Here is a 19,560-nt window from a genome sequence, read left to right as displayed (position 1 = left end):
GCCTGTGCCTTCACCCCTGTGATTGAGTGCACACTGGCTCACTGCAGCCATGTTTCCTGTAGGCATGGGGGCCCTACAGCAAAGAGTCAAGCTTCAAAGAGTGGCCTCATTGCTCCTCCCCCTGACCTGAACGTCCCTAAGAGCCAAGAGCCTGATCTTTTCCCCAAAACCAAACTCTTGGGCCCAAATCTGAATGCTATCTGGGCCCTTATCTTCTCCCAAGTGTTATAGTTGAGAAAGACAAGGGATCTTCCAGGTCCTTTGTAGCTTTTACCCAGAGAATGTAGTGCTTTGGCCATCGTGAGTGGGGCTGCCATTTGTTCATTCATTCATTGATTCTTTCAGTGAATTTCTCCCTAGGGCCTGGCATGCTAGGCACATTCTGGGTGTGAAAGATGCAACTGAAAACAAGTCATAAAGAATTTTGAGCTTCACAGAGTTTATATTCTAGACAAGAAGAAAGGCTAACACACATACACACACACACACACACACAAAACAACAACAAACATACATGTAGTAAAGTGAAAGTAGTGATGATATTAGGAAGAAAAGTAAAGCAGGATAAAAGATTTTTTTAAACTCTTATGAGGATAAAACATTTGAACAGAGAACCAAATGAAGTATGTGGAAACCTTAGGATGATCTAGAGCAGTGATCAGCAAACTCATTAGTCAACAGAGCCAAATAGCAACAGTACAATAATTGAAATTTCTTTTGAGAGCCAAATTTTTTAAACTTAAACTTCTTCTAATGCCACTTCTTCAAAATAGACTTGCCCAGGCTGTGGTATTTTGTATAAGAGCCACACTCAAAGGGCCAAAGAGCCACATGTGGCTCGAAAGCCACAGTTTGCAAACCACGGATCTAGAGGAAGAACATCTCCAATAGAGGAAAGAGCAAGTGAGAAAGGTCTCCAGGTGGAGCTGTCTTGGTTTGTTTTCAATAAATAGGAAAAGGGTCACTCTGGTTCCAACAGAGAGAATGAAGAGGCTGTGGTGGAGAAAGTATGAGGCCTTCTACATCACAATACAGAGCAGAGCATGGATTTCTGATAAACTGTGGTGTGTCCCTCAGATGGGGCTCTCTGAGTGGCTAGAGAAAGGGGATAGTTTGCATAAACAAAGGGCACAAGGGCAGCTCAGTGAGTCAGCTCACCAGCTCTGACTCCCCCTGGACCTCAGAGCATCAAACAAATCCAGGGGGCAGAGCCCAAGAGAGAGATTGGGGAGGGTTTGGTGGTGGCGGAGCTGGAAGAGAAGCTGTTGAGTCTATGCCTCCCTTGCCTTGTCCATCACAGGGTGTCTGAATATTTTAAAGCTGGAATATGCAAAATATCCTCCAGAAGCTTATTATGTGCCAGTCTCCTTTCAGGGACCGGATTTGTTCCACTTCACAGAAACGTCATAAAAGCTCCACGAGACAGGTGCTCCACTATGCCCACTTTACAGGAGCAGAAGCTCAAGTCCAGAGAGGCTGAGTAATGTGTCCAAGGTCAAGGATGAAGCTTCTGGGTTAGAGCAGGGGCAGGGGAAGCCCACTAGACCACTAGAGCATGCTGGGAAACCCCATTCCTGAGTCCCCCTCCACTAGGACGTGCTGTGAGCTTAACTCTGCTAAGCCCTCGCTGTGAAATGGTGACATCCATGTCAGTTACTTCAGCGCTGGATGTTGCCTCCTGTCTCCGTTGTATTAGATGATTTAGGACTTCCTGGGAGAGGAAATCAGATGAACAAAGTCAGGGATGTGTCAGCAGCAGGCAATGTGTGTGGGGGAAGCCACGAAGCTGTCAGCAGCCTAACATGGGCACAATCTAGCATTTCTGGTTGAAAACCGTGGGCTCGACACGCCAGGGGCTGGCTGACGTCTTGGGCATACCACTGCTCTTTCTAAAGCGCCTCCGTCTCAGCATGCCTTGGCGGGTGTCCTGACCAGCTGAGGGATTGTTGCTTTCCGATCCAGCGGTGATTACTTCTGAAAGATGGGGTCATGGCAACAGCTATCATTTCTGAGCATATGCCACCTCTGTGCAAAGCAGTTTTCCACACTTCGGATCCTCTCAGCGTTCCTGTGAGGTGAGCTGGCATCCCAGTGGCCTTGCCCTTGTTCTAGCCCTGCTGAGCGCTATGATTGCTTTCATGAACAGGCAGAGAGACTGAGAATCAGAGAGGTGAAGTGACTTCCCCCAAGTCACACAGCCCGTCAACGGGTGAGCCCTGTCTGTCTGACACCTAGGCTTGTTTCTCCTAAACTCAGTTGATATGGATTTTCTTTAGATTTGGGGGATAGGGGGTGGTCTCTTTCCTGCGATATAGGAAACCTGATTGATTTATCAGTAAGTTATGAAGAGGTTGAACATTCTGTGATAACATTCCCATCCACCGGCTCTCAAATACATTCGGGAGCCAGATGCCTGTGACAACTGAGGAGTTTGAGAATTGTGCACGGGAACAGAAGCCATATCAAAACAAAGCTGTATGTTTGTTCCGATGTGAGAATGCCACAGCTAACAGGTAGGTGAGGCCACTTGGCTTCTAACGTTTAGGGAAAAAAGAAAAGAAAAGAAGTAAATTGTCATCCTTGGCATTTCCCCAATGACATTTGCATTTTTATTTCTATTAGAAGTCCATTTTCGCAGAGAAATGCAGCCTTAGTCACTTGAAGCTGCGCTTCCCTAGGAAACAATTGTGAATGTAATAAGTGAGAAGAATAGAAAATGCCAGCAGGAAAGAATGGAGCCACCTGGGGTCAGATTCATCATGTAGGCTGATTTGGTTTCCTTCTGACATTCGTGCTCAGGAAGGAAAACTTGGAAAATTTCTAAATTTAGGGTGTTTACGATTGGCAAAGAGTGAGGGGCGGGGGAGAAAGAATTACATTGCAACCCCCCTGGGTAGGCATCAAGCTCGGATTTCCCCAACTTTGAAGCACCGTTTAACATGTTCCAGTCGCCTCAGAGTTACCAGAATCCCTCTTTTGCGTGGGGTGTAAGGTTGCCGGGGGGAGGGGGGGGGGGAAGATACAAGAAGGTCATGATGGCTTTCGAATTATGCATAATAAAAGCGCATTTGGAGACTTGATTCTAAATGTTACACTTAAATTTGAGCAATTCAATTGCCCGTTGACTAGGAATGAAATCCCACCGGTCTCAGCAGTTATTGCTTCCAACCACTGTGTGTGAAATTGAAATCTTAAGATACCATTTCAAATATTCGCTTTCTCTAAGGAAGTTCTCCCCAAAGAGCTGTGAAAGATAAGACACTGACCCAAAGTCACAGGCAGTAATCACTCTTTTCTTTACGCCCTCGGGTCAAAACAGGGTTATTCAAAGGAAATTTTATGCCCCAAAGTTGGTTGTTTGGAGGTTACCTCCTGGAACCCAAGCATATATTTATTTTAACAACTAACTTGAGCCCCATGCAAAACAGCAAGGAGGTCAGCAACTTATCAGATTTAATAAGAGCAAGCAGTTCTAAGCATCTCACCTTGTCACCAAGGAAGTGAACATTAACATGGAAAATGTTTATGTTTTGTTGAGTAGCAATCAGAGGTAAGGTTAAAGGGACCCTGATCTTTAATCTTTAATTTTTTTAATCTTTAATTTCTTTATTGTTTAAGGTATTACATATGTGTCCTCAGCTCTCCATTAACCCCCCAGCCCCCAGCCCCCACTCATGCGCTCACCCTCCTTTTGTCTGTGTCCATTGGTTCAGCTTAAATGCATGCACACAAGTCCTTTGGTTGATTTCTTCCCTTACCCTCATCCTCCCCTACCTTCCCTCTGAGGTTTGACGGTCTGATTGCTGCTTCTCTGTCTCTGGATCTGTTTTTGTTTGTCAGTTTATGTTGTTCATTATCTGTTTGCTTTTTAAAAATAGAAAACTGTTTTTAATTTGGTTGGGAAATTCCTGTCTTCGAATTTAATTTCAAGCTTTAGTTACGTATTTATTTTTGACATATAATTGACATACATTATGTTAGTTTTAGGTGTACAACACGATGATTCTATGTTTGTAGATATTGTGAAATGGCCACTACAATAAGTCTAGGTAATGTCATTATATGTAGTTACAATTTTTTTTCTTATGATGAGGACTTTTAGGATCTACTCTCTTAGCAATGTTCAAACACACAGTATTAACTATAGTCACTATGCTGTACAATACATACCCAGGACTTACTTATTTTATAGCTGGGAGTTGATACATTTTGACTCCTTTAGCCCACTTCGCTCACACACACCAACACCACCCACTGGCAACCACAAGTCTGTTCTTTATATCTGTGAGTTAGGTTTGTTTGTTTTTAAGATTCCACATACTATTGTAGTATAAGTGATATCATACAGTATTTATCTTCCTCTGTCTGACTTATTTCACTTAGCATAAGGCTCAAGTTCTATCCATGTTGTAACAAATGGCAGGATTTCCTGCTTTTTTATGGCTAACTAATATATAACACTAGAGGCACAGTGCACGGAATCCATTCACTGGGGGGTGAGGGTAAAGGGGAACTCCACAGCCTGGATTTCGAGAGGTCGCAGGCCAGGATGCAGGCGGGTGGCCAGCTGGGGAGGGACCAGGAGAGGGCTCCAGGGCGGTTCTGGCCTGTCTGGTTCAGTCCTGATCAGCCAGACCCCCAGCAGCAAGCTAACCTACCGATCAGAGCATCTGCCCCCTGGTGGTCACATCAGTCAAATCAAAGCAGTTGAGTGGCTTTAGCATATCATTAGCATATTACACTTTGATTGGTTGAATGGCCAACTGGACGACCGAACACTTAGCATACGAGGCTTTTATTATATAGGATTTTCTTTATCCATTCACCTAGTGGTGAGCATTTAGATTGTTTCCATATCTTGGCTATTGTAAATAAGGCACCATATTCATTGGTGTGCATATGTCTTTTGGACTTGCTGTTTCTGTTTTCTTCAGATAAATACCCAGAAGTGGAATTGCTGGATTCAAGCTCTTGTTAAATTCTCCCGATGATGTCTTGCTCTCACATAGCAGCTGCCAGTTATGAGCCCTTCATATCTGCCAAGTGTGTTTAATCGCATTTAATCGCATGAGTTATGCGCCACACTTAGCATGCATTCACTCACTTAGTCCTCACAACTGAAGCAATAGGTCTGGCACGCCTGTTTTATAGATGAGGATCCCGAGAGTTTCCATTTCTGCTGTGAGCCCAGGTTCACCGACTCCGGCAGTCTGACTCCAGAGCCACGGCCCAATACTGGCTCCTCAGACTGCAGACCTTTCCTAGGCCACGCTGGCTGTGAAGTAAGAGCCTAAATCAAACCCCAGGCAGTCCAATTCCCAAGTCCCGGCATTTTACCATCACACTGACATACAGGTTGTAAGGATGTAAACTGCCAATCACAACCTATATGTTCATTTTCATTTCTGATCGGAGAGTGGTAGACTACATGGTTATCACAGAATTAATTAATTAATTAATTAATTAATTAATTTTAAATATATTTTATTGATTTTATACAGAGAGGAAGAGAGAGGGATAGAGAATTAGAAACATCGATGAGAGAGAATCATCGATCAGCTGCCTCTTGCACACCCCCTACTGGAGATGTGCCTGCAACCAAGGTACATGCCCTTGACTGGAATCGAACCTGGGACCCTTCAGTCCCCAAGCCAACGCTCTATCCACTGAGCCAAACCGGTCTCGGCAGTTATCACAGAATTTAGGCTTATCTAAAAAAAAAAAAATCCCAGGGGTTTTCCTTTTTAATGAATACAAGGATCTAAAGAAAGATTTAAATAATAATAATAATAATAATAATAATAATAATAAAAAACACCACAAGAGTCTGATCAGGAGAATGTCTTTTTACATATGAAGGCTTGACTTGGACCCAAAGCTGTTCTTACGGCCTCCTTCCCACACTCACATACTGGGACGAATTTTAATTGTGCCCATTAGGGACCCATGCTTCCGACATGCACACAATAGAGAATTCTGGCTTTTCTTGTAAAAAGTCCATGAGGATTTCCCTGAAGAGGGAAAACGAAGTGTCCAGGGACTCACTTCTGACGTTGGTCACAACATTTCAAGGCCAACTCATCCAGGCCCTGCACTGCCATCTGTGAAATGGGAGTAAAATGACTACCCCTATAATCCACTAAAAAAACACCCTCCACACTCTGAAAGTACTGGGCAGCTTCCTCTTTACAAGGCTGGTGACTGGCACCGTCACCAACAGGCCTTTAACAATAATTTCTGAATGTGGTCCTTTTGAAGGCACTCTGCCATGGCCCACGGGACCCCAAGCTTTTTCTATACCGAAGGGCAGACGATCAGCCGCCTCCTCTCCCCTTCTGTATCTCCTCCCTCTTCCTAGAATTTGCCCTTGAGGTTGGAGGGGAAAGCAGAACTCCAAAATCAAGTCTGGCTTTTTTCCTCCTCCCCTGACCCAGGGCAACGTGGTCTCTTGATCCTCCCTTGCTCTCCATCCTCAGAAAAGCACTTGCTCTCGTGCAGCGTGTGGCTGGCATTGTACAGGGGGCCAGGTTAGCCGCAGGAGTCTGCTGTTTGAAAGATGCTGAGGGAGGGAATTCGGCCGCCAACAGATGGGGAGAGGAGAGGAGCCTAGACCCGCGTGGTCCCTCCCAACCACCCTCCCTGCGGGACTAGCAGCCCTGGCAGCGCGCAGGCAGGCAAACCCGGCCCGCGCAGCCCCGCTCGCACAGCTCCGGCCGCCCGTCTGCCGAGCGGACGCAGCCACCCGCCCGCAACCACGGACCTGGGACCTGAGACCTCGAACCCCGGACGCGCGCGGCAGCCACTCGGGACGCTTGCATTGCTTGTAGGTGCTTATTTCACACTCTTGCCTTTTTTTTCTTCCTTCCTGAGCAGCCGGCTGGGTTACTTTTAGCTTTCGTTCACCAAAAGGGAAGCGAAGCGGGGAAGCCGCCCTGAGGATGATCAGAGGCCACCCGGCCGCCTCTCCCAGGAGAGAGGTTCCCTGCCTCCGACGCCGGCCCCTTTAAGAAGCCCAGTCTGCGCTGCCGCTGCCGCTGCCGCTGCTGTTTGTATGGCAAATCCCCAGGAGCCCCATTAAAAAAAAAAAAAAAAAAATGGGGGTGGGGGGTACCCGGGCAGCTGTCCCTTTAAATGTGATTTCCTTCTATTGTATTTGAATCGTGATCAGGAAAAGGAAATGAAACCAGAGACAGAGGGAAGCTGAGCGAAAATAGACCTTCCCGAGAGAGAAGGGGAGAGAAAAAGGGGGGAGCCCAGGGAGAGGGCCGCGATCCCCTCCCGCCCCCGGCCGCCGCCTCCTCCCCTCCCCTCCCCTCCTGCCCTCGGCGGCGAGCTGCGCGCCCCGGGAGGGAGGGAGGGAAGGTGCGCGGGGCTCCGGGCTCCGGGCGGCGCGCACCTCCCGCGGGCGGCGCGGAGGAGCCGGGCGGACCCGGCGGCGTTGGCGGCGGGACCGCGATGGAAGGTTAAGTCCTGAGCGGCGGCGGCGGCAGCTGCAGCCGCCGGTGGGGGGCCAGGCTGCGCGCCCCGGTCCCCGCTGGGCCGGCCGCGGCGCGCCGGCAGCCCGCTGACTCGCTCTCTCTCTCTGGCTTTGAAGGGAGCGCGGCGACCGGCCTTGAGCGCGGAGGGGCGAGCCCGCCGCCCGAGCGCCCCGGCCCGAAGCGGCGCAGGAGCGGCGGCGCCCGAGCACCCGACGGCGGGGTCCGCGTCCCGGCCGCCGCCGGCCAGCACCGAGCCGCCAAGGGGGCGCCCCCGCCGCCCGGCACGCCGCCTCCCTCCCCGATGTCCTCGGCCATCGAGAGGAAGAGCCTGGACCCTTCGGAGTAAGTGCGGCGCCCCTGGCACCGGGGAGCGCGGCGTCCTGTCCGGGAGGGAGGCGGGGGGCCCGGGCGGCGGGCGCGGAGGTCGTGCCCTTGGCCCCTCCGCCTCGCGGGGGGCTCCCCTTGCCCGCGGTGACCCCGGGGGCGCTGGGGAGGAGGCTGGGCGGCTGGGAGGGACAGGGGATCGCTCCTCTCTCCCCGGGAGGCTCCCCAAAAGCCACCGCCGGCCGGAAAGTTTGCACCGGAGCGGGCACCGGGGAGGCGCGCAGGTGCAGTCCCGGGAGCGTGGAGGGCTCGGTCCTGCGCCGTCGCCCCCCTCTCGCTCCCACTCAGTTCCCTTTCTCTTTGTCCATTTGGAGAGGGGGACCTTCCAGTGGGGGCTTCCCCAGTGCCTGACAGCCCACGTCCCGGCCCCCTTCCCGGGCCGCAGGTAGAGAGAGCAGCCGCCCGCGGAGCCGGGGACCCGCCGGCGGGGAGGAGGAGGAGGCGTGAGCGTCCGCCTCGGAGCTCGCCCTGGCCTCCGGAGGGGAGGGGAGGCCTCCGATGGGGGCCTGGGGACCTCGAAAGTTAGTGTACACTTTGGGGATGGGTGAGATTTTCTGGGGATCGGAGCCTCACGGCTCTCCATCACAGCCTCCCCCGGGTTTGGGGTCCGGGAACTCGTGAGCATCCATCTGCCTTCTGAGCCCCTGGCTGGTTAGGGGTGTTACCTTGGCCCCAGCCCCGGTACCTGCAGCCCCGTTCCCCAGCGTCATTGAGGGGAGAGAGGGCTGCTGAGAACACCGCTTTCCCGTCAGCACAAGTGCCCTTTTAAGATTCATTAGCTGTCTGGTTTGGAGAATTTTTATTCCTTTGAAGTCCCCCATCTAATCCTTTGAAGGGATTTGTTACCCAGACCAAAGGAGCTGGGTAATGACTTGTCCATTTGGGCTTTTAAGAGCCACTTGTTTTGTTTTGTTTTCTTTCCCTTTTCCTGCTTTAAAAGAATGGTGCTTTCCTGATTGAAGTCTCCCCTTCTCTCCTTCTCACCCCTCCCCCATGTCAGCCTTCTGTGGTGTTTATATACCTGGGTTTTACCCTAGGTTACCAGCATAAAAGCTCAGCGTGTTCTCATAAAACACAGGAAGTGCCACGATCCAATGAGAATATAAACATCACTGTTCAATCCTGAAGGTTCAGGCACCATTTCTATACGGAGTAAGGTTTGTTCTAACAAAAACAAACAAACAAACAAACAAAAAACCTCAGCTTCCTTATATTCTCAGGAGAAAAATAACATTCCTTTTCTTACATAGGCAGACACTAGGTTTAAAGGGTGGTTGGCTCACTTGTTGTTGTTTTTTTTTTGTTGTTTTGTTTTTTTTGTACAAACCTAGAATTCCAACTTATGATAGCTCTGAGTTCTCAGAGGCTGGGCGAGACCATAGAAATACCATCAGAGTGCATTGGGTGAACTGCTGCTGAATGCTTGCTTTTCTATCCACCAAATGTAGCCGCTGATCCTTTTATTAGACGATAAATCTGGCGGTTTCAGTTCCCTGAAGGAAGTTTGCCCTTTTTGAAGTTTGTGGTTTTTCACTGAGATTAGGAAATTGAAACATTCTAACCTCATAACACAGCAGGCACCTCCTGAGGGATGCTCACTCCTGGGCCTCACCCTCTGCCCGATGAAGGTAGGTGCCAATGGAAGATGGACCAGTTTGTTAAGGAATTGCTGCAGCACATCCGCTCTCTCTCAGAAATTGTCAGGAAATTACCCCAGAAATCCTGGATCAGGTGCACTCAGGTGTAATATTCAGACAGGTTCTAGGGGATTATAAAACATTAATTTGAAGGTGAGGCCCACACAGTTATTGGATTGGAACACCCACCAAAGATAACATGGTATTGTCATTAATTATAGAAATATAGATAGAGCCGATATCTTTATCCTGGCCTTTCCTATCTCGGGCCCTCACAATAGCTGTTTTGCTTAATATCTCTACTGCAGACCACTATCCTACCAGCTCCACTGTGCACTTACTCAAAGCCAAGTTGGGTTGGTGTGACCAGCATCGCCAAATCACAGATAAAAACTTGCCTAGGCGTATGCAAATGAAACATTGAGACAGAAAGACAGCCGGAATTCATGAACACAAGTTTTCTCTACCGCAGTCGGGGCAGGGGGGGGGGGGGGGGGGGGCGGGCAGCATCTCCCATGAGTAACAAGAGCAGTTCATTTTAATTCCAACAGTTTTTGCACCACTAAGTGCACATTCTCCTCTTGCACAGCTGGCTGGCAGCATCAGCATCAAGGCATCCAGCGGTGTGGAGGGTCCCTTAGTGTTTCTGAAAGCCCCAAGTCAGACCGGGGGCTGTGGAGAGAGAAGAGAGGCAATTCGGAGTTGTTGCACATGACGAGGCTGGGGATATTGTTGTTGTTATTGTTTTCAGAAGGAAGAATGGAAAGCCTTATGTCTCACCCGTGGAAACAAAGAAAAGCCAGTCAGGCTTCGGTGAACTCAACACTCTTGTCAGGTCTTGAGTTTTTAGAAAACTGGCCCGGGTTTCACATGTCCTTGTCCTCAAAGGAAATCATCTAAAAAAAAAAAAAAAAAAAAAAGGAAATCATCTCATGAAGGATCTTTACACTCAGCTTACAAAGTGTGGGCTTGGTTGTGGTTTTACACCCAAAGAGTCACCGGGAGGTCTGTGCTTGACGGACAGAGCTCCCTGAAGCTGTCACGGGGTGTCACCAACACTGAGGGCCTGGGCCTCATAGTCCCTAAGTGTAACAGATGCTGAGCTCTGTGGGAACAGGCCAATCAAGACCCAAGGTCACCTGGTAGGATAGTGCCCATTAAGAGATACAGATTGATACCCTCAAGGTACCCAGGGGTACTTTCCCTTTGGGCATTTCCCAGTTGGAAGCAGGTCCATTTAAAACAAAACAAAACAAAACATAATACTTTAAATGTAGATTCGTGTTTGAGTCAGGTTCAAAGAGCACTTGTTAATTATTACAAATCAATAGGTATTGGGTCTTTCCTATGTCCCATTTGGTGCTGGAATCATTTCTTCTCTTTATTTTCCTGTGGTAAATAACGTCATCTATTTTAAAATGTAAACACAGAAGTATTCAGATTCGAGTTAAGCAAAGTCAGAAGCTGTATGACTTTTTAAAGAAAAATATATTTTATTGATTTTTTACAGAGAGGAAGAGAGAGGGATAAAGAGTTAGAAACATCCATGAGAGAGAATCATCGATCAGATGCCTCTTGCACACCCCCTACTGGGGATGTGCCGGCAACCAAGGTACATGCCCCTGACCAGAATCGAACCTGGGACCTTTCAGTCCGCAGGCCGATGCTCTATCCACTGAACCAAACCGGTTTCGGCTGTATGACTTTTTAATGAAAGAACACGTACCGCGAGCTCGCTGTTAACAACCACCTCAGTGGAGATTTCAGAGTCTAATTGCCTTCCACTCCCTTGAAAATAATTGTTGCCTTCTCCCCATTTTCTTTTCTAAATCAACTCTACCCAAATCAGTTTTGCCAGTTGTAAAGAGTTTGGAAGGTCTATTTGACGCCTTTGTACGTTTAACAACGGCCTTAACACCTGGGATTGTTCTCCAAGGATTCGTTAGGTTAGAAGGACTGGGATAAGGAATTTCTGCAACAAAATAAAATAAAATAATGAGACTTCCTGGTATGCCCTGAGGGAATTTGTATCTTGAAAAGAAAAAGTAAAAGGATTTTCGGTCACTTTCTTCCTCACCTCTGCTTTTGTGCGGTAGGGAAGGACTTGAGGTAGGCTGGCGGGTAGATTCCACAGGAAATTTGCAGGGTTTTAGCCTAGTCAGCTGTCCCAGCAGCAAGCAACTGTTCAGTCCAAGTGCCTCCTCTGGGGTTCAGTGCGCTTGGGTCCTGGTATGAGAGGAGGGAAAAGAAAGAGAAATGTAGAGAGAGGGAAGGAGAATAGGAGGGGAGAGTAGGTAAGAGAAGTGAGACTGGAGGTGCGAGAATGGTGCTGGGATGAGAGGGGGCTAGTACCACCTACAGGTGCCTTGGATGCCTCTTGGTGCCCTGCATTTACTTCTATATATTATTTTTTTAATTGATTTCAGAGAGGAAGAGAGAGAGAGAGGGGGAAGAGAGAGAGAGAGAGAGAGAGAGAGAGAGAGAGAGAGAGAGAGAGAGAGACATCAATGAGAGAATCATGATCGGCTACCTCTAGCACACCCCACACTGGGGATTGAGCCCACAACCTGGACATGTGCCTGACCAGGAATGGACTTGTGATCCCTGGTTCATAGGTTGACGTTCAGCCACTGAGCCATGCTGGCTGGGCTGCATTTACTTCTTAAAGAGTCTAGGACAGTGGTCGACAAGCTCATTAGTCAACAGAGCCAAATACCAACAGTACAACGATTGAAATTTCTTTTGAGAGCCAAATTTTTTAAACTTGAACTTCTTCTAATGCCACTTCTTCACCCAGGCCATATTTTGTGGAAGAGCCACACTTAAGGGGCCACAGAGCCGCATGTGGCTTCCGAGCTGCAGTTTGCCGACCACGGCTCTAGGATGTAAGGTCGAGCTCTCTCCCTGTCCTAACCCAGGGCTGGCCGGCCTCTGCAGTCCAGCCTGAGGGTAGGTTGTCCTGTCCTTTCTCTATGTCACCGACAGACAATTGAGTGCGGCTTCCTGTTTGTCGGCCCAGGGTGATTCCTGACCTTGGGTGCTTGTCCCACCACAGTGGGTTCGTCCGTCCCTAACGCTCGGCCTTCTTTCTAGGGAGCCCGTGGATGAGGTGCTGCAGATCCCCCCGTCCCTGCTGACATGTGGAGGCTGCCAGCAGAACATCGGGGACCGCTACTTCCTGAAGGCCATCGACCAGTACTGGCATGAGGACTGCCTCAGCTGTGACCTCTGCGGCTGCCGGCTGGGCGAGGTGGGCCGGCGCCTCTACTACAAGCTGGGCCGCAAGCTCTGCCGGAGGGACTATCTCAGGTACCCCCTCGCCATCCTCGGGGCCCTCAGGGGGCAGGGACTGTCTCAGGAACCCCCTCGCACCCTCCGGGCCCTCAAGAGGGAGGCCGGGTGTCCACAGACATGGAGTCTGAGTCCACCTGCGGGGCTCCTGCCAGAATGAGCTCAGGCTGCAGAGGCTGTCTCCGCGGCCCCATGCAGAGAAGCAGTTGGCATTTCTTCCTGTTTGAGAAGCAGGTTTTCATCCATTCCTGGCGGGGAGAGGAGGGTAAAATACAAATAGTTTAAAGGTGCCGCCGAAACCGGTTTGGCTCAGTGGTAGAGCGTCGGTCTGCGGACTGATAGGTCCCAGGTTCGATTCCAGTCAAGGGCATGTACATTGGTTGCGGGCACATCCCCGGTAGAGGGTGTGCAAGAGGCAGCTGGTTGATGTTTCTCTCTCATTGACGTTTCTAGCTCTCTATCTCTCTCCCTTCCTCCTCTCTGTAAAATATCAATAAAATATATTTTTAAACATAGTTTAAAGGTAAGAGAATGATAAACACAAATTCAGATTACTTTGTACGTGTGAGGGTGGGCTCTTAGGAGCTCATGGAATGCTTCAAAGCAAACCTATCTGTTATAACTATTCCTTTGTATGACTCCAATAGGATGGAAGGAGAAACTTAAAAACAGAAAGCATGTTCCCACTATGGTGCTCCCAAGAATTTGTCTCCATAGGAAGGCCCTGAAGTCAGTTGTAGGTTTGAGCCCTGGCACCACTGCTTTCCTTATCTGTAAAATGGGGACAATATAATACCTACTTCCAAGGAGGAGGTCAGGGTTAGATGGGGTAATACATGTAAGGTGCCCGATTGGTGCACAAATATCAAATAGATGTTCGCTGCTCTTGTAACTGACCCTCCTGACTTCTCCTGCGGCCCTAGCTGGTCTGGTTCAGTGGATAGAGCGTTGGCCCTACGGACTGAAGGGTCCCTGGTTCGATTTCAGTCAAGGGCACATGCCCGGGTTGTGGTCTTGATCCCCAGTAGGGGGCGTGCAGGAGGTAGCCAATCAATGATTCCCTCTCATCATTGATGTTTCTATATCTCTCTCTCCCTCACCCTTCCTCTCTGAAATCAATAAAAAAATACATATATAAAAAAATAGACATTATTATTTAAAAAAAAAAAAAAGACCTCTGTCTAAAGAACAAAGAGATGGGAGAATGGAGGGGCAAATAGGACCTCCACAACACTCAGACAACCACTGAGGACCTCTCTAAGGCTCAAGGTCATATATACTTTTGGCCATTTGAGTCTTCCAGCACTCAATGAGTGCCTTTGCCTGGAATGTTCTAGAATTTCCAGTTTCACATTGGCTGCTGTGGAGGTAACTCTGAGCCCTCTATTGTCAGATCTGCTCAGCTGTGTAGCTGTCAGTTTTCTGCCATCTTCCTATGGCAGGGGGTCTGTGGAGCATGCAGCCCTAATACACGAGGGCCACCCAACCCTGGAAGCTTGTTTAGACTCCAATGCCCTTGGCTGCCAGGCCAGGGCCCCCCCCCCCCCAACCCACCCTGCCGAGCATTTTACATTAAAAAAAAAAAAATTGCAGGCAATTCCACAGTGAAGAAAGCTTATCTGCTTACCGAGAGACTGATAGAATAAGCTTCCCCTCATCCCCCCTAAATCCCCTGATAAAGTCCTTGCAAATTTGGTGATTCAGAGAAAATAAGTAGGGTTTTCAATGATCATGATTATCTTTTTGGTCAATTTCTTATAAGCGACAAAAGGAAATAAAACCGGGATAACCAGAGACCTGATTTTGCTCGCTACCAGTTTGCCAAGTCGATGCAGAAGGCAGACGAGCAAATGATTCCCATCGGGCCCCCGGACGACATCCCTGTCAAATCATTTGAATCTGATTAAATGGAGTGCCGGGAGAGGAAGGTCAGAAGAGCCGGGGCTTCTCCCATCTCCACGGTTTTATAGAACCTTCCAGAATAAACCCGGTGCTGCCTGGCCCTGTTAATCTTTTCCATTTCTGAGAAGGAGAGGAAGAAATGGTCTGGGAGAACCCGGTGTTAATTAACTTGTGTCTCGGTGACACGAAATAATTCTTCTCCCCGCTACATTCCTAGGCAACATGTTAATTAACTGTGTTAGTGCAGGCGGTTCCAGCCACCCTTTAATATTTCTGTTATTGTTATTAACATGGGCAGGAGAAGGCTTAAGGCGTGACACCTCTTGACAGAGGAGAGAAATATTTTTATTCTTATTTTTGCTTCCGGTGGCCCTTTAGCCACGCACGTGTTGGTAAGGTATCTGTCCGTGCCTTAACAAGGGCATGCTGGAGTGACTCAAGGGGTCCTATGATGGAGTTCAGTTCTTCCCACTGGGATAACTTCTCCTGAGGTTTTCCAATGGCTGGCTCGCCAGTTACGGTCTTTTCCAGACATTTAGCCTCCATTACTCATGAGACACCACGCAGGGCCTAAAGCCTGCATTGTTGTGTTGTGTTGTGTTGATGTTGTGTTGTTGTGTTATTGTGTTGTGTTGTTGGGAGCCTAACCGTAGCTGTTAATGTGAGTGCTGGCCCACTCCCTTCTGCTTCCTTTTCACCAATTTGTGGGTGCAGGGCGCCCACCAACCCAGTGGTTTCACTTAACAGCCAGCACCTGCATCTGTTACAGCCGGAAGCAGGCCCTCTCCCCCCAGACGCCCAGGTCACCTGAACCAATGACCTGCACTGGGGGAGCACCAACACCCCGCACCCTTGCCTGGAGCCAGGGTGACCTGGAGACATAACTGTCACCTCAGAGTCCCCTTGCCAACCAGCCAGGGCTCCCCCAAACCCCCCACACCCAGGGACTCAGCCTGAGATGCAGTGGTGCTCGCCTTGCTTGCCTTCTGTCCAGTGTCCTTGCCCCCTATTCGGTTTCCCCAGAACCCACCCTCAGGACCCCCTCCCGTCGGGCTCTGCGTCTGGGATCTCCAGCCTGAGGCTCCCGTTAGATGCCAGGTCCTGGGGTATTTTTACTCTGAGCAGAATCTCCCCGAACCCGAGCTGGCCTGGCTGCAGAGGCCTTCGCTCCCAGTCCCCTCGCTGTCCGGCGTAAGACGCCGAAGCCGGGAGAGAGGAGTCCTCTGCTCCGGGGCGCCTGGCTCGTTAGAGGCGATGCTAACTAGCTCTGAGCTTGTCTCCGGAATGTCCCTCCTCTGGCCTTGTCTTCATCAGCTGCCTGATGTGTCTGGTCATTTACCCCCGACTTCCCTTTAATAAACGCTGTCCTTCCTTACGGGTCACACGCCCCAGGCGGCTGGCTTCATTTCGCGCACACCGTTCGGTGAGTCATTTATCCTCACTCAGGCCCAAGCTCCACGTACGGAGCAGCCAGGAAGCCAGAACTGCTTTTCCACTCTGTGACCTCCAAGGTGGCAGTCTCCTGCCGCTCCGCCATCTGCTGCGCCGGGATCCAATGTTCTCCCCCAGTAATGAGCTTGGTGCCGTGAAAAGGCTCAGAGCTCTTCCAACGGGAAGGGGGATCCGGAGGGAAAGGAGCTGGCCCTGGCTCTCGCAGGGAGCTCTCTGCCCTCAGACCAGGTCTGCCACATCCCGTTAATGTCGCCCACATGTTTCTTAATTTGCCCATTGCCCTTCCCTGCCCTACAAGCTCTCAGACTGTACCAATTGACTCCCTGCTATTCTGAAGTTAGTAAGAATTTCCGCTAAGAACAAGCACTTACCTAACACTGTCCTAAAGGTTCTATGTGAAAAGGACCTGCTAAAATGCCACGTTATCAGGCACGTGCGAACGTGACTTCCTGTTGCAAGACCGGTGCGGTTGGGAAGACCCGAGGTGCATTAAGACACAACCAGTGTTGGCTTAGCCCTTGACCGCTGGTGCTTTGACACACTCCCTTCGATCCTCTACAGCGGAGTGAGGTAGATGCTATGCTCACTGCCCTTTCACAGCTCACAGGAACCAGAGGTCTCCCCAGAGTCACAGGTGCTCAGGGGTACTCCTGGACCCCCTAGCCCTGGGTCTTCGGATTCCAATGCTTGGGGTATTCATTCCACTCTTCCAGGCTGCTTCCCAAACTTACAGAATCACCTATAAGTGCTCATTGACACACAGAATGCTGGGCCTCACCCCCACCAAAGAGTATCTCAACCAGGGGAGCCTGAGAACGTGCACTGCTGACGAGTTCCCAGGTGATGCAAATGCTGGTGGTGCCTGGACCACCCCTGGAGGACCACTGCACTTGGCTCCACGGTGTGCGTCTCCCACATGGTCACCGAGTCGGTCGTGCTTAAAATATTCAGCGACGGATCTAGTGAAATATTCATCGACTGCTCTATTGAGACTTAGGAGCGTCTTTATTTCAATGTCAGAAGAGACGTTTCTCTCAAGATTTATGGCAACAGGGCAGTGAGGACTTCGAATTAAGATCTTCCATTCAACGTAGAGAGATGCTATTAGTCCTCTCGATCTCTGAGGCTGATTCGCTGTACCACATGCTTTCTGTCCAGCCCCCTCTGTCTCCCAGAGGCTGGGGGCCCCGTGGGCAGTCATGTGGAGGTGGCCTTGGGAGCTTATGGAATTAGTAGCTGTTGACATGATAGAATCTGAGAGCCTCTGAAAGATGCCCATTTCTTTACATTCTTGGTCAGTTCTCTGTCAGCGGGTCCCCCAGGGGTTTTACTCCATCTTCTAAAAACCCCGGGATACATGCCTAACCTCTTAACTTAGATCACTTCCGGTGAATCTTTTCCACAGCGGAGGGCCCGGGCAGCCTAGAGGTGTGGGGTGGGGGTGGGGGAAGTTGGGGGGTCGCTACAGGCAGGGAGAGAGAGCTCAGAAGAGGGACCAGTTATGCCAAACACAAATGCCACAGGTTACGGTTTCATCCCAGAGTACCTTCTTCCTTGCAGGAAAGGCCATGTGAGTCGGCCATCTGTGTGAGCCCAGCTCCTCCTTGCTTCCTGACATCTTGGAAATTCAGCCTCCTCCTCCTCCAACCCTTTCCCCCAGTGTCTCTGCCAGTGTCCTCAGATTTTCTTTCTTTCCCTGCCCCTCCCCCGCAGGCTTTTTGGCCAAGACGGTCTCTGTGCCTCCTGTGACAAGCGGATCCGTGCCTACGAGATGACGATGCGGGTGAAGGACAAGGTGTACCACCTGGAGTGTTTCAAATGCGCCGCCTGCCAGAAGCACTTCTGCGTGGGCGACAGATACCTGCTCATCAACTCCGACATAGTGTGCGAACAGGACATCTACGAGTGGACTAAGATCAACGGCATGATCTAGGCATGCCGGGGGAGGGGGGGGCGTTCCGCTGACGTCACCGTCTCCAGGGGGGTCCTCACTCTGAGGCACTTTGGGGATTCCAGGGCGGGATGAGGCATTTCGTAGGGGGCGGTAGACCCTAATTGGGCACAAGACACAGCATCTAAGTGACATAATGCAAAAAAAAAAGATACCTAAATGCGACACAACGACCAGCCGTTAGGGAGAACGTATGGCTGGTAGCCACAGCCTAACCCATGATCACTGACATGATTCGTGAAGGAAAGGAGTGTTCGGGGAGGGGGCAGCACGTGGGCCATCATGGCGGAACTTTACACCTACAGGTAGGGAGTTGTGGGAAGACATGCTATGGCTTTGACCCTTGGCAACTAGAGGCGTGCAATTGGTTTCTTTACTTCCTGGCTTTCCTGTCAACCCTGTTCCAATCACTGTCCTCCTCTCATGAGAACGAAGCAGCATGGAGACACATTTCAGTTGAAAATGGGAACTGCAGCGCTCAGCCACCCAATTATTTAAAGCCACACTGACGCACCCCTGTGTTTAGATCCCTTAGTTTCGAGGTGAGGAGTTCCACAGATGGTTTCTATACAAATGTAAATCTAAAAAAAAAAAAAAAAAAAAAGGTGGTTCAACTATTTTGTTATGTTAGATTATATCCAAGTATGTGTTGTGTGTCGTTACAAAAACAACAACAGCACAGCAAAACACCAAACCTCTGCAAACAATAAAAACGACAGACTAAAATGTAGTGTTGTGTATTCGATAATGACTTAACAACTTGGGATAGCGGGGAAATGGCTTTTTATATTGTAAAGGAGAAGTAAATAAGCAGTTTACTTTTAGGTCAAATAAAAAGTTCCGTTTATTGCTCGGGTTTATACGAGGCAGGCACATTTCTATATTACCAGCAATTATATAACAGGTCATCATGTAGCTCAGAGGGATGGGGAGTAATTAAATTGTGATTGTGAGACGCACATCTCACTCCAGCATTGTGTGAAGGAAGCGGAAGATCCTTGCCTTTGGGAAACCTGTAACCTAGAAAGGACACAAATACATAAAACAGATTCCCTTCGGGAGAGAAGGTAATTACCTAGTTTGAAATGTGGCAAAGATGCTGAGCTTGACACTTCGATTTTCCCAGACGTGTGTCTCAGGGTGTTTTATGACAAGTGGTTAAGAGGACCTCACTCTGAGGATTTAAAGCAGGAACCTTCTTGGTGCGTTTTCTCCTCCTCTCCCCCTTTTCCCTCTCCTCTCTCTCCCCCCCCCCCCCTCCTCTTTCACACTCTTCTGGTCTCCGCGAACTGACTCTGAGCGCCACCTGCTGGTCATCGCCTCTCAAGACTGTCCCAATGAAAGACCAACCTAGATGGACATTCTTTTCAATTGTTCAATAAAAACTGGCAAGCAGTCGTAATATGTTTAGTTATTAAGACATCAGAAACACGCATCTATTTCTAAGTTAATTAACTATGATATT

The 19,560-nt window shown here is 49.6% G+C and overlaps 1 protein-coding gene across 2 annotated transcripts; it reads left to right on the top strand.

Moving 5' to 3' along the window:
* The first annotated feature begins 6,572 nt into the window (after positions 1-6,572).
* Positions 6,573-18,757, top strand: LMO2 (LIM domain only 2). 2 transcript variants are annotated; one of them, XM_045577632.1, is made up of 4 exons: positions 6,573-6,822; positions 7,595-7,820; positions 12,593-12,808; positions 17,858-18,757. In XM_045577632.1, exons 1-4 carry the CDS (start codon positions 6,588-6,590, stop codon positions 18,075-18,077), a joined length of 897 nt encoding a protein of 298 aa, XP_045433588.1. In that variant the 5' UTR covers positions 6,573-6,587; the 3' UTR covers positions 18,078-18,757. The 2 variants fall into 2 exon arrangements, with proteins under 2 accessions (XP_045433588.1, XP_036283156.1); XM_036427263.2 differs by lacking the exon at positions 6,573-6,822 and adding an exon at positions 7,411-7,462.
* The last annotated feature ends 803 nt before the right edge of the window (positions 18,758-19,560 follow it).

This window comes from Pipistrellus kuhlii, unplaced genomic scaffold, assembly GCF_014108245.1.
Source record: "Pipistrellus kuhlii isolate mPipKuh1 unplaced genomic scaffold, mPipKuh1.p scaffold_m20_p_9, whole genome shotgun sequence".
Taxonomy (NCBI): domain Eukaryota; kingdom Metazoa; phylum Chordata; class Mammalia; order Chiroptera; family Vespertilionidae; genus Pipistrellus; species Pipistrellus kuhlii.
The sequence above is the reverse complement of the archived record's forward strand: the minus strand, read 5'-3'. Positions and strand labels throughout refer to the sequence as shown.

Coding starts and splice junctions, on each gene's coding strand:
- LMO2 (XM_045577632.1), top strand. CDS start 6,588: ATGGGGAGAGGAGAGGAGCCTAGACCCGCGTGGTCCCTCCCAACCACC. Junction 6,823..7,594: donor CTCGGGACGCTTGCATTGCT/TGTAGGTGCTTA, acceptor CTGGCTTTGAAG/GGAGCGCGGCGACCGGCCTT. Junction 12,809..17,857: donor TGCCGGAGGGACTATCTCAG/GTACCCCCTCGC, acceptor CCTCCCCCGCAG/GCTTTTTGGCCAAGACGGTC.